The sequence below is a fragment of the Kwoniella botswanensis genome, chromosome 1 (genome assembly GCF_036426115.1).
Source record: "Kwoniella botswanensis chromosome 1, complete sequence".
Classification (NCBI taxonomy): Eukaryota; Fungi; Basidiomycota; class Tremellomycetes; order Tremellales; family Cryptococcaceae; genus Kwoniella; species Kwoniella botswanensis.
The window spans coordinates 11,229,721-11,241,679 of record NC_088599.1 but is presented as its reverse complement, the minus strand read 5'-3'; the positions used below and the strand labels follow the sequence as shown (position 1 = coordinate 11,241,679).

The window sequence follows — 11,959 nt, the reverse complement described above, 5'->3', positions numbered from 1 at the left end:
CATGTAACCCATTTTGCATTGACTGATGTTATTTGTACAATTTTTGAGACGATCCAGATCGGCTATTTAGACTTTTCCATTTATTCGTTCCTGTCTGACGACGAATTTTCCATTTACTTTGCATCTTGAACGCCTTGATTTCTGAACGCCCCACAAGCAGGGACAAGCACATTCTTGAAACTGTCCCTCTCCACCCATTCTTCCCAGAACTTCCTGACTTTGGGGCCGAACTTGTAACCACCGAGATGAGGGATCAGAGAGTCGATACCGGCCGCAACGGGCTCTCCGCCGGCGATAGAGACGAGGCGTGTGAGCCATGAAATGGTATGAAGGTCGGCGAGTGACTGAAAGACTGTCAGATTACCGAATATCAGAATGGTTTTCAAACTTACGACTTGGTCTCCGAGAGCAAAGGGTCCCTTGAATAGATTCTCAAGCTTTTTGAAAGCGTCTGGCAAAGATTCCGTCCATGTCCTCTTACAAACCTCGAAGAATTGAGCTTCCTTCTCCTTTCCTGCTTTACCATTGTACAACTCCCATATTTGCTCATTGGATTGTACCTTCTCCTCCAAGAACTTCACGGTTTTTTGCTCCCATGTCAAGCTTCCCTCCTTTGGCGCGACGGCAGACTCTGCAACCGCTTGCCTAGCTTCTTCCAAATAACGTTGGAGGGCTTCTCTCCGAAGAGCCAGTGATTGACCGGGAGGACGTTTTGCCTTCTCTCGTAGTTCTGCTTCATCCCTAGCAGCCAAAACCACAAAGTTGGGATCTACCGTGTAGACATGGATAATGTTGATGATCTCGTCGGAGAGACCTTTGCCTAAGATACCTGTCAGCACACAGCATAGATTGTGATTTCTGATTGAGTGGCGATCATACCTTCGATGGTGGCGGGGGCCAGTGTGGGAGCAGGCTTGTCAGAATGTTGGATATGGCCCGAGCTGGCGCTTCGAGCGTGGTCGAGGAAGTCACAGATTGACTATAAGTAGAGGATCAGCTGCAGCTCATCACCCTATGGGAGTACTCACGATGGTGTCTCTCAAAGAGCGATATCTAGTATCCACATCATTACCAGTAGTCTCCAGTGTCGGTACGACAAGAGTAGGAATTGTTCCTGCCAGAGGATCAGCTCTGAGCCTAAATTATCTAGCAATGATGCTCTACTAACCATTCATGTTGATTCTGAGAAGGTCATACCAAGTCAGCTACGAATGTTAAGTTTTCTTAAGGTGTAAAACTCACTTCAAGTAGGAAGGGGCGAAGTTCTTACAACTGTCGTCAGCACAACCACCAACCTCATGAGCAAGACCCATGAACTTACTTCTCCTTTGGCTGTGAGCAACAGCATCAGTATTTGTATTGTCCCTCCTGGTCATGGCCAGAAAGCACTCACTGATATCCACATATTTGATTATGTACTCATCGCTGGAATAACCTTTCTCGTGCAAGCACAATTGAGGGACGGTGGACCATACCGAAGTGGGCCAACTGGATTGGAGCAGGGGAGTCAGCGCTAGACAGGGTCGTCCGACATGTCACTCACGAGTAGAGGATAGCTTTGGGAAGGGTGTCGTTGTCTGTGTTAGTCATTCTAATGGATATGGGGTCCAGTGGTAGTCAGTGGAATGACTGACCGTGTACATGTAAGATGTCAGATGTTAACTGGTGGGTTAACAGCACTAGCAGCAGGTTCAGGATGAACACGTGGAGAGGGATCTACAACCACAGAACAAAACGTCATCCTCGGTGGAGGTGATTGGCTGTTACAGTTACGTAACAGTGAGACGTCGCGTGATCGGTCAAATCCGCCTGAGCGCATGAATCTCATATGCAAGCGCATCCCACATGTAGCAGCATAATGTAAATTTAGGAGATCATGTCCATTGCATCTGAAACAGAAAGATCAAAATCGAAGCTGGCTCATCCTGCTCGACTTTATGCTCTTATCCCTCTTATATTCTCCTAGTAGACACCGCCACTACACCGAGAGGTGCATTCATTAGACAGCAGGAGAGACCTTGTCAGATGGCCAGTAGCAAAAATCTAGATGAATAGAAAGGAGAAAGGAATACTACTCATTTTCTGAACACGACTTACGCAAAGGGTTTTCATCTCGGTCCCGAACATCATCAGTCCTTCAACAGCCCTTCCCTTGTCGCTGAACCTTTTATCCCTTCCTCGTCTCATTTGCATTCGACTTGTCTTACTGCTCAGAACCGACACAGCTTTGCTCTCAGCCTCGCTCAGAACTTACAGCTCAACGGCAACTCATTGAACACCATGTTCAACCTAATTCCCATCATCAGCACAACTTTTATTCCTCTGGTGTCGTTGTCCTCATTGACAATCTATCTATCGACTCATCCTGCATCTCCCATCTACACTCTGTTTCAAAAGCGTATCGCCCTACCCACTCATCAGGATGAAGATTTCAACGAACGTTATGACATTGTCGAAAAAGACCCTTTCAACATCGAAGATCCTGTAGTATGCGAAGATGGTACTCCGGTCGATCCAGAAAGCTTCTGGACATCAATGAGAAGACGAAAAATAGGCGTGTTGCTGTTGATGATCCCACCCTTGATCTGCAACATCCTCTTGCTCATCTTCGCAATTATCGCTCACACACCTGATCAAGATGAGAAGACCCGATCGATCATCCTACCTTCGCTTCTTCTGCCATCGCAAATAGTTACCCTTTATCTCGCCTACTGTCATATTTCTCAGAAAGAGACTCAGCCTCACTGGGCTACGACTGTTCACCTCTCGATCGATATTTTCATTCAATTTATGGTCCTGGCTTTCCTCGCTCTTCTCCCTTCAACACCACTTCCGTCCGCTCCTACCGGGTTATTCGCATCATTCGCTCGTATCGATGTATTTGCAATTCCTCGTTTCACCCCTGTCTCGCTCCTCAAAATGCTTCTTCCTATTCTCTACGTATTTCCCCTTCTTACGATCCTCTCCGTACGACGGGGTCCCCCTCTTTATCTTCCCTTGGACGCCATATATCCAAGCAAGATCATCGAATCAGTACCTTTGGGAACGGAGTCGCTTGACCCTAGTAAACCCAATGTCAGCGCTGAAGTTCAAGCAAACGTGCCGGAATGGCTTTTATTTGGTTACGCTACTCCTGTCATACGTAAAGGCTATTATTCAGATAGTTTAGATGTTTGGGATCTGCCCATTTTACCAAAAAGTCTTCGTGAGTACAGTACCAAATTCGATATCATCATCAATGTACTGATTTGACCTAGGTGCTCTCGTGCAATACCGACATATGAGGGGAATATACGGGAGACCTAAGGGTCGATTTGGACGTAAAGAGGGCTTCAACCTTCTATGGAAGGTAGCCAAAGCTAACTCAGGGCTGCTATGGGCTCGTAAGTACCAGACGCTGGACCACGATTTGCGCTGACTAACGAATTTTTCAGAAACCCTTCTTGCTACTGCTACCGCTTTCGGATACTATATTCCACATTATATACTGTTGAAATTCGTGGAATATCTCGAAAACGATCCCACACGATCTGCTCCCGCTTGGGGCTGGCTGCTCTGCTTTGGATTGTTCATGTCAAACGCTATCATGTTCATCGCCACTGGAGTGACTTGGTCAATCAGCTCTACCTATTTGCAAGCGCGAATCAAACTCCAGCTGAACACACTGCTCTTCAGCAAGACCTTGCGAAAGAAGGACATCGCCGCAGCTGGCGATGATAAAGGACAAGTGGGAGATGTCAAGGCGGAGGCAGCTAAAGACCAGAAGAAGAAGGAAGCTGCAGGCGAAGATGGAGCCGAGGATGAAGAAGCTGTCAGCTCTAAAACTCAGATCATGGTAAGTCCTACTTCTAGCAGCCAGGGGTGAAGCTCATCCATCGCAAAGACCCTGTTCACAGTCGACGTTGATCGTGTCACTGATTTTGTATTCCATCGTGAGTTGCTTTATGGGGTTACCCGCAGTCCTACTGACAGAGTTCATCTCAAGTTTTTGCGGTCGTCGATTCACCTTTAGAGCTCCTTGTGTAAGTGTTTCAGCTTTCTACTCAGGCGACCTTACTGACCATGCCACAGTGCGAGCGTTTTCGTCTTCAAGCTCTTAGGCATCTCCGCCTTATACGGACTGTTGACCGCTATTTGTGAGTCCCCACTTATCGGATGAGAATGCCACTGACAGCGCGACCAGTATCATTACCTCTTAATCACATCGCCTCAAAGATCGTTGTCAGAGCACAAGAGAATCTCATGAAGACACGAGATCAGCGTACAGCTTTGATGAATGAAATACTTCAAGGTATACGGATGCTCAAATTTATGGCATGGGAACGGTCATTCGAGTCTCGTATAAAGACCATCAGGAAGAATGAGTTATCTTGGCAAGCTCGTAATTACCAGATCGAAGTGGCATTCAATTGTATGTCCATCCAATGAACAGCTGTGCGATCACTAATGCAGCTTTCAGGTATCTGGGCTCTCACACCGGTACTCGTTACTGTCGTGTCTTTCCTGGTAAGTCTCCCCGCTATTCCATCACCAAGTCACGCTGACCATGCCCGCAGCATTACACCCTAGTTCGCGGCAAGACACTTACCCCATCTACCGCCTTCACGTCGGTCGCTGTATTTGCCGAATTGAGATATGCTCTCAACGCTCTGCCGGAGACCTTTATCGAAGCTTTACAAGGTAAGTGCGGAGCTGATAGGAGTATTTGATCCGTGAGCTCATATAAAACCGCTCGCAAGGTTTTGTCTCCTGTCGTCGTATCGAGAAATATCTCTCACTCGCTGAAATTGCGCCAATCGAAGAAAATGATGGTCAAGGAGATATTGTATTGTCATCGGCCACATACACATGGCCTCGGGATGATTCTGCTGTTCCCAATACCCAGAATGGATCATCTCGATCAACCGCCACGACTCCAAAGAATGCTTTCACTCTTGCCGATCTCTCGCTCAGATTCCCGAAGGGAAAGCTTTCTCTGATATGCGGTCGACTTGGTGAGTGATTATGCTTACAATTCAAGCTGACGCAAGCACAGGATCCGGGAAATCTCTACTCCTGGCGGGTCTGCTCGGTGAAGCCGATCTGTTAGCTGGTCAAGTTATCTGTCCTCGATCTTCGCCAGACTCAATGGGCTATTCCGAGAAGGAGATACCTGACACAGACTGGATTATTCCCAACCTGGTTGCTTTCGTACCTCAACAAGCGTGGCTTCAGAACGCCTCGATCAAGGACAACATCGTTTTCTCTTCACCTTGGAACCCGCAAAGATACCAACAGGTCATCGAAGCATGCTCATTGACTACTGATCTGGAGATACTTGAGGATGGTGATCAAACGTGAGTGCGAAAGCAATCAAAGTGTCTGTTGCCAGCTGAATTGAGCTTTCAGTGAGATTGGTGAGAAAGGATTAAATCTCAGTGGCGGTCAAAAGGCTCGAGGTTGGTCCTGATGATCCTATTATATATTCGCGTGTGATGTCATCAAAGCTAATAATCCATGTACAGTGTCGCTTGCCCGTGCCGTGTATAGTCGTGCCGGCGTATTGTTGCTCGATGATGGTACGTTCAAGATAGTGCGGCTTACTAAGTGCTGACACATCAATCTAGTCCTGAGTGCTGTAGACGCCCATACAGCTCATGCACTCATGGCAAATTGTCTGCAAGGCCGGATCCTGGAAGGAAGAACGGTACTCCTGGTCTCCCATCATACTGCTTTGGTCTCACCTGGTGCCGCCTACATCGTTGCTCTCGAGAACGTGAGTGAGCGCCTCACTGAAAGCCTAGCTAACGAGACTGCAGGGCGATGTGAAATTTTCCGGAACTCGGGACGACTTCGTAGCCTCCGGACTTATGGCCAAGCTAGATGAAGAAGATCTTCAAGCCAAACCCACGGAAGGTGAAGCTAAAGAGGAGAAACTCGTGGACGAAACAGCCCTAAAGGCTACGCATAAGAGTGTTATAAGCTTGAGTGGGGTTACAGGATCTGATCCTGGCTCGGAAACCAGCTCACTCGCGCCTGAAGATGAAACGACTCTCGCTAATTCGACTATCGACGTCAAACCCAAGGTTCCCCGAAAACTGATAGAAGACGAGAAACGTGCTCGAGGCAGAATTGCGTGGTCCGTATGGAAGACTTACTTCGGGGTGAGTACTCGTGGGCAAGACAGGGGACAAGTGCTGAATTTGCTTACTATAGGCTTTGGGAGGACCCATCTGGTGTAAGTGGATCATTCCATGAGACTGACCTTGTCTGACTAAATTTCCAGGGATTTTCTTCATACTTGCTCTGGCCATGGCAATGGTCGTCCCTGTGGCCGAAAAGGGTTGGCTTGAGTGAGCGTCACCCTCAATAAATAATTGAATTAATTCGAAACTGACAGAGCAACAAAGATATTGGACAGGTTCAAATCAGTCAACGGCCCAAGCCGGACATACCGCCCAATACTTCGTTGTTGGCTACGCAGCGGTGAGCTCACTTCGTCCAGTCGTATCTTCTAGCTGACGATAGCATAGATCACTATCATTGGAGTGTTTGCTTCCAATTTCCAATATGTTATAATCTATCTAGGCTCACTACAAGCAAGTAAAAAGCTACACAACGGTGAGTCATTATCAACAGGCTCACCAGACGCTAACTTCCTTTCAGCAATGCTCGAATCCGTCTTGTTCTCTACGCTACGATTCCATGACACCACCAGTCGAGGTAGATTGCTCAATAGATTCGGCAAAGACATCGAAGGTCTGGACTCAAGTACTGCTGATAATTGTGAGTAAATGCCAACCTGAACATGCGTGCTGACTCGTTTCACAGTCGTCCGAAGTCTTACACTTGGACTGAATGTGGTTGTGACTTTCATTTCCATTACTTACGTGGGCGGCCTACCATTCATTCTCGCAGGAAGGTAAGTCCACCCTGGGTGTATATGTCATTCCAGCTGACCCTTGCCCTGTGCCAAGTGTCATCCTGGTGATTTACTATCAAGCCGGATCCATTTACGGTCAAACCTCTCGAGACATGAGACGACTTGACTCTGTCACTAGGTCCCCGCTCTATTCTCTGTTCGGCGAGACAGTATCGGGGGTTTCTGTACTGCGAGCTTTTGGAGCGAGTGAGTTTGGTATCTTATCAGGATACGAATCGACAATACTGAATGGAGCACAGGTACGATATCATTGAAGCATATGATGAGACTGGCGGACACGAACGTCTTAGCTTTCGTATGGTCATGGTGAGCTAGTAGCTGCCTCTGTTTCGTTCACGTGCGATGCTGATCCACTACTCAGGACGGTCAATCGATGGCTTTCGGGTGAGTCTTCAAATGGCACTCATATTTCTCCCACTAATTCCATACAACCACAGCTCGTTTCAATCTTCTATCAGCGGTTCTGGTCGGTCTTACTGCAGTTGCTGTACTTATCGCCCCAGGAGTGGATGCCGCAATGGCGGGTTTCGCCTTGTCCTTTGCCGGGACTATCTGTCATGACCTTCTGTTTGTCGTGAGACGATTTGTGCAGCTCGAACAGAGTATGGTTGCAATCGAGCGTCTCAAAGAGTAAGTTCAACGGTAGAGCGAATGACCAAGAGCACTAACACAGTACCTCAGGTTCACCGATCTTCAGCGTGAAGCTGCTGAGTTCGTTGAGCCGAGGCCTCCTGCGTCATGGCCAGAATCAGGAGCTATTACCGTCGAAAAACTCATCATCAGATACGCTGTTAGTATCTGATTGTCTTCGTAGAGTTGTGCACTCGCTGACGTATTCACAGCCTGATCTTCCCGATGTACTCCATAGTATCAGTTTTACGGTAGCCCCTCGTGAAAAAATTGGTATTGTCGGTGCGACTGGCTGTGGAAAATCGACTCTGGCTTTGAGCTTTTTCCGTTTTGTAGAAGCCACCGAAGGTAGAATTGTCATTGACGGGGTTGACATCTCCAAAATTGGTCTTACCGACTTACGTAGTCGGGTGACGATCATTCCTCAAGATCCGACAATTTTATCAGGAACCCTTCGATCGACCTTGGACGTTTTCGACGAGTACGATGATGCTGACATCTATGCGGCCTTGAGACGAGTCCATCTTATCAAAGACGACGAGCCTTTAGGGGATGCCGTAGATGCTGAAGATGAGGAAGGCAGGAACAAGAACGTGTTCAGAGATCTGTCCAATCCAGTTAGGTGAGTGTCTGAGGGTTACGGGAAGATCCATTCACTGATATGCTTGGCAGCGAGGGAGGAGACAATTTCTCCAGCGGAGAGAAACAACTTATCTGGTAAGTGAATCTGAATGAATCTGAAACAGGAAATGAGTAGGATCCTTACTCAAGTTTGTCGATCTCGTAGCATGGCCCGAGCTATATTGAAGCGCAATAAGATATTGTTCATGGATGAAGCTACTGCATCTATCGATTGTAAGTACGATTATTCGCTAGAGACAGGTCAGCGTCATTGACCTATACGTGTGCTGTTTAGACGAAACGGACGAACTCAGTAAGTACTCCCTGCTTCCCGTAGTATCCTAGCTAATGACAACCTACTTCAGTTTCAAAAACCATTCGAGAGGAATTCTCTGACTCTACGATCTTGACAATTGCTCATCGTATACACACGATCGTGAGTTGTTTGAGTGAGCTTGCTTGGCACATGATAGCTGATGTATGCTTTGGCATCAGATCGATTTTGACAAAGTCCTTGGTAAGCCTTGCGATTTGCACACCGATAACGAGCTGACTCTCCTCGAAGTGATGGACCAGGGTCGGATAGCCGAATTTGCTAGTCCTGCCGAATTATTGAGAGATCACAAATCCAAGTTCTACGCCGTGAGTGACATCATATCGCATTCGTGGTCCGCAAGCTAACAGAGCGAACAGTTGTGCAAAGCAACCGGTCGGACTGAATTTAAAAACCTCAAAGAGTTGGCGATGCAAGCCGAGAGGAAGAAGAGAAGATCTTGAGTTTCCAGCTTTCGGATGTTCCCATAGAAGGACTACAGTATGCATACTACATCATATTATCGCAACTCTGGCTAGCAGTGATTACTTCTTTGTCAACCTTTCGTACTCCGATTGCCAGTCGTACTTGGGGTCGTACCCAAGCATCTCTCGAGCCTTTTTGATGCTGATACCTCCTTCTCTTGGGTTATCGGTTTCAGGTTCCCACTTGGTGTCAGGGAAAACTTTCTTCATAAGCTCAGCAGTCGGCACTCGGAATGCGTTGTCAGCATTTGCAATGTTGAAAACGTGAGCACCCTTGAGCGAAGACTCGATAGCAAGCCTGAACGCTTGGGAGCAATCTCTTGCATCAATATAGCAGAAGCCGCTAAGCGAATGATTACACATCAGCGATGAGAAACGCAGTCAGACTTTCCTGTAAATGGTAATTATACTCACTTCCAGGCCCGGGTCCATGGGTCATTTTGCCAGTTCTCAAAATCGAGATACTGCTCGGGTATCATGACGTTACTCAATCTGATACTAATGATTTTGGCTTCAGGATTCCATCGGGTGTACTGTTCTCCCATCTTTTCACCTAGCAATTTGGCGAGAGAATAACTTGATTCTGGTCTCTCGGCATCTTCGCGGATAGGTAGCCTTTCCGGTATGTGAGGGTAGAAGGGGATACCGAAGACTGTCTCTGAAGAGGCGATTGCGAGATTGGTGATGTTGAGTACACGGGCAGCTTCCATGATGTTGTAGGTCTGTCGGATATTGGTATGGAAGATGACATGGTTTGGCTACAATCGCATGGTCAGTTATGCCCCGTGCATGACTTCATGAGCACAACCTCTCACTCACTGCTCGAGAAGGAGATGGGATGGCCGCAAGATGAATCACAGCGTCTACACCTTTATATCCCGAGTCAAGATCAGAAAGAGCAGCGATGACTTGTCCATAATCTGTCAAATCGACATGAACAAACTTGGCAACTTTGGCCTCTTCAGGTGCTGGCGGACTGACATCGACTGAGAGAGTATGAATGTCAGAGATGTATCCAGAATGATCAGGACTGGTATCACTCACGATTCCAAACTTCCCAGCCATGCTCTACCATCTCTCTAACCATATATCGACCTAGTTTTCCAGATCCGCCAGTAACGATGACTCTCTTCTTACGTTGCGGAGCAGGCTTCGAGGGGTCCTGCAATCGTCGCTCCGAAAGGGCCTCTCTGCTAGTGAAGGATGATGGCGCGCTCATATTGGATCAACGATGTTCAATTGGACTGGCTGACTAATGATTGTATCTGGAAAAACAGGCAGAGGGAGCCTATTGGAAGCTTGTTCAGAATATATATACAGGATAAGAAGTGGAGGGAGACCCATCGAGGTGACAATCTGGATGATCTGCCGGGCCGGAGGGCACCGGTGAATGAAAGGGGCAAGCAAGCACATGTACCACTAAATGGGAATAGCAGATAGATATATAGATTGTCCGTTTACATGCATCGAAAAATCACAAACATTTCAGGCATTTATAGCATGGCTATATACGTAAAAGACGTTACAGGGAGGGATAGGCGTATAATTGTACCGAGTTGATGTATTCTGACATTACACTAGGACCCGATCAGACCAGACAAGGAATCACTTCCAATGATCGACTGGAGAACAAGTCAGCGTTTGTACATTATGCGAGATTGTCATTATACGAGACCATTTACCTGAATATCGGAAGCGGTGATAGGACATTCGAAACTTGCGCTGTTGCTGATAGTGGGACTGACTGTGACCCCGAGGATCTGTGTTGCGTCGAGATTAGCGTATGCAAGAGGGTTCCAGTGGTCTGTACTCACCTTTAATTTGAGATAGAGGTCGTAGTCTACTGTAATATCTTGTTTAGTACCACCTGAGATACCGCATTTACCTAGATATCATCAGCATTCATTTCAAGACGATTACACTCACTGATCAGATCCTTGAGGATGACCTGATTGGGGTCCTTGGCCAAAGTGTAACTGATTGTCAGCTGCTGTTGAACCTCACACAAACTCACTTCAGGGTGAAAGGGAAATCAAAGGTCGATTGAGTATATCCGACAAAGTTAAGGTTGTACAATGTACCCCCTCCAAAGGTGTTGGTGTTGTTACCAGGATACTGCGCCGTCGCGGTGATTTCCTTGAAATCCGCATTGAACCAATTGGGATTGGCAACACTGTCGAGACGTCAGCATTCGAGAATTGAAGGTAGTTGATGTGGTACTTACCTGATACTGAGGTCAAAGCTGACAGTGAGACCATTGGTGGTAAGAGAGACGGGCGAAGAGCCGATGTTCACGCTATTAAGAGCGAAACTTGGGGGTCGGATATACTGATCATTAGCGCTTTTCAATAAGTATGTCACTCACGAGAATGATTGACAGAATAATGCTGACAACCAAGATGATACCAATGGTGAAACAGCAGCAACATAGCCTCAATGACATCCGTACACCACCACCCTATGTAAGATATGAGCACCATGTCTCGAGATGGAAAGGTTGTGTTGATCGATCTCACCCTTGACCATTGTTTACCCCTTTCATCTTTCCTCCACATCCGCAAGATACCCGTACTCCTAGGGGGTGGTCCCATCTCAGCGATAGACACAGGAGGTCGCCTTAGTCCTGATCGACCCGGTTGTGCTCTCTGGGTGTTCTCTTGATATTGCGCCTCATCGTTCATTTTCTCGGTACTTGAGTTGGGTTGATAATCGCCTACCGACGGGTCAGCGGGGTATGAGGGGTATCGAGGTTCTTCACCGTATGGGTTGGAGTCATTGCTATAGGTATAGCCTTCATTTTGGAAAGGAGGAGGGTGTTGTTGAGTTTCGTCATAACCGTCGTTGTTGTGGTAATACCCTTGTGGTTGCTGGTTGTACGGATCGGCGTAAGTGTTGCCGTACTGATGGGACATGGTGAACAGTGATATATGTCTGTCAGTATCGGTGTGTCGATAGTGAGAGATATATCGATATGAAGATATGAAGATA

General features: G+C 47.2%; 4 protein-coding genes across 4 annotated transcripts; 1 reads left to right on the top strand and 3 right to left on the bottom strand.

Annotated features, from left to right (window-relative positions):
* Positions 1–113: 113 nt before the first annotated feature.
* Positions 114–1,590, bottom strand: L199_004225 (uncharacterized protein; the record flags this gene model as incomplete). The annotated part of the gene is made up of 6 exons (XM_064889953.1): positions 114–344; positions 393–820; positions 880–979; positions 1,029–1,137; positions 1,243–1,488; positions 1,544–1,590. The coding sequence occupies 6 exons, from the start codon at positions 1,588–1,590 to the stop codon at positions 114–116; spliced, it is 1,161 nt and encodes a 386-aa protein (XP_064746025.1).
* A 690-nt stretch (positions 1,591–2,280) lies between these two features.
* L199_004224 (uncharacterized protein) lies at positions 2,281–8,950 on the top strand (the record flags this gene model as incomplete). The annotated part of the gene is made up of 34 exons (XM_064889952.1): positions 2,281–3,205; positions 3,258–3,383; positions 3,435–3,835; positions 3,884–3,932; positions 3,986–4,022; positions 4,072–4,136; positions 4,184–4,411; positions 4,460–4,506; positions 4,557–4,680; positions 4,740–4,985; positions 5,036–5,336; positions 5,389–5,438; positions 5,505–5,558; positions 5,607–5,755; positions 5,799–6,143; positions 6,196–6,217; positions 6,266–6,332; positions 6,390–6,465; positions 6,513–6,600; positions 6,646–6,765; positions 6,811–6,901; positions 6,957–7,108; positions 7,162–7,228; positions 7,284–7,306; positions 7,360–7,552; positions 7,604–7,712; positions 7,765–8,174; positions 8,225–8,269; positions 8,340–8,407; positions 8,469–8,486; positions 8,539–8,609; positions 8,669–8,690; positions 8,739–8,815; positions 8,867–8,950. 34 exons carry the CDS (start codon positions 2,281–2,283, stop codon positions 8,948–8,950), a joined length of 4,950 nt encoding a protein of 1,649 aa, XP_064746024.1.
* Positions 8,951–9,031: 81 nt separating this feature from the next.
* Positions 9,032–10,190, bottom strand: L199_004223 (uncharacterized protein; the record flags this gene model as incomplete). The annotated part of the gene is made up of 4 exons (XM_064889951.1): positions 9,032–9,314; positions 9,386–9,729; positions 9,791–9,957; positions 10,016–10,190. 4 exons carry the CDS (start codon positions 10,188–10,190, stop codon positions 9,032–9,034), a joined length of 969 nt encoding a protein of 322 aa, XP_064746023.1.
* A 358-nt stretch (positions 10,191–10,548) lies between these two features.
* L199_004222 (uncharacterized protein) lies at positions 10,549–11,883 on the bottom strand (the record flags this gene model as incomplete). Its single annotated transcript, XM_064889950.1, has 8 exons — positions 10,549–10,593; positions 10,654–10,731; positions 10,786–10,838; positions 10,898–10,984; positions 11,053–11,144; positions 11,196–11,299; positions 11,364–11,429; positions 11,488–11,883. 8 exons carry the CDS (start codon positions 11,881–11,883, stop codon positions 10,549–10,551), a joined length of 921 nt encoding a protein of 306 aa, XP_064746022.1.
* Between the last annotated feature and the right edge of the window lie 76 nt (positions 11,884–11,959).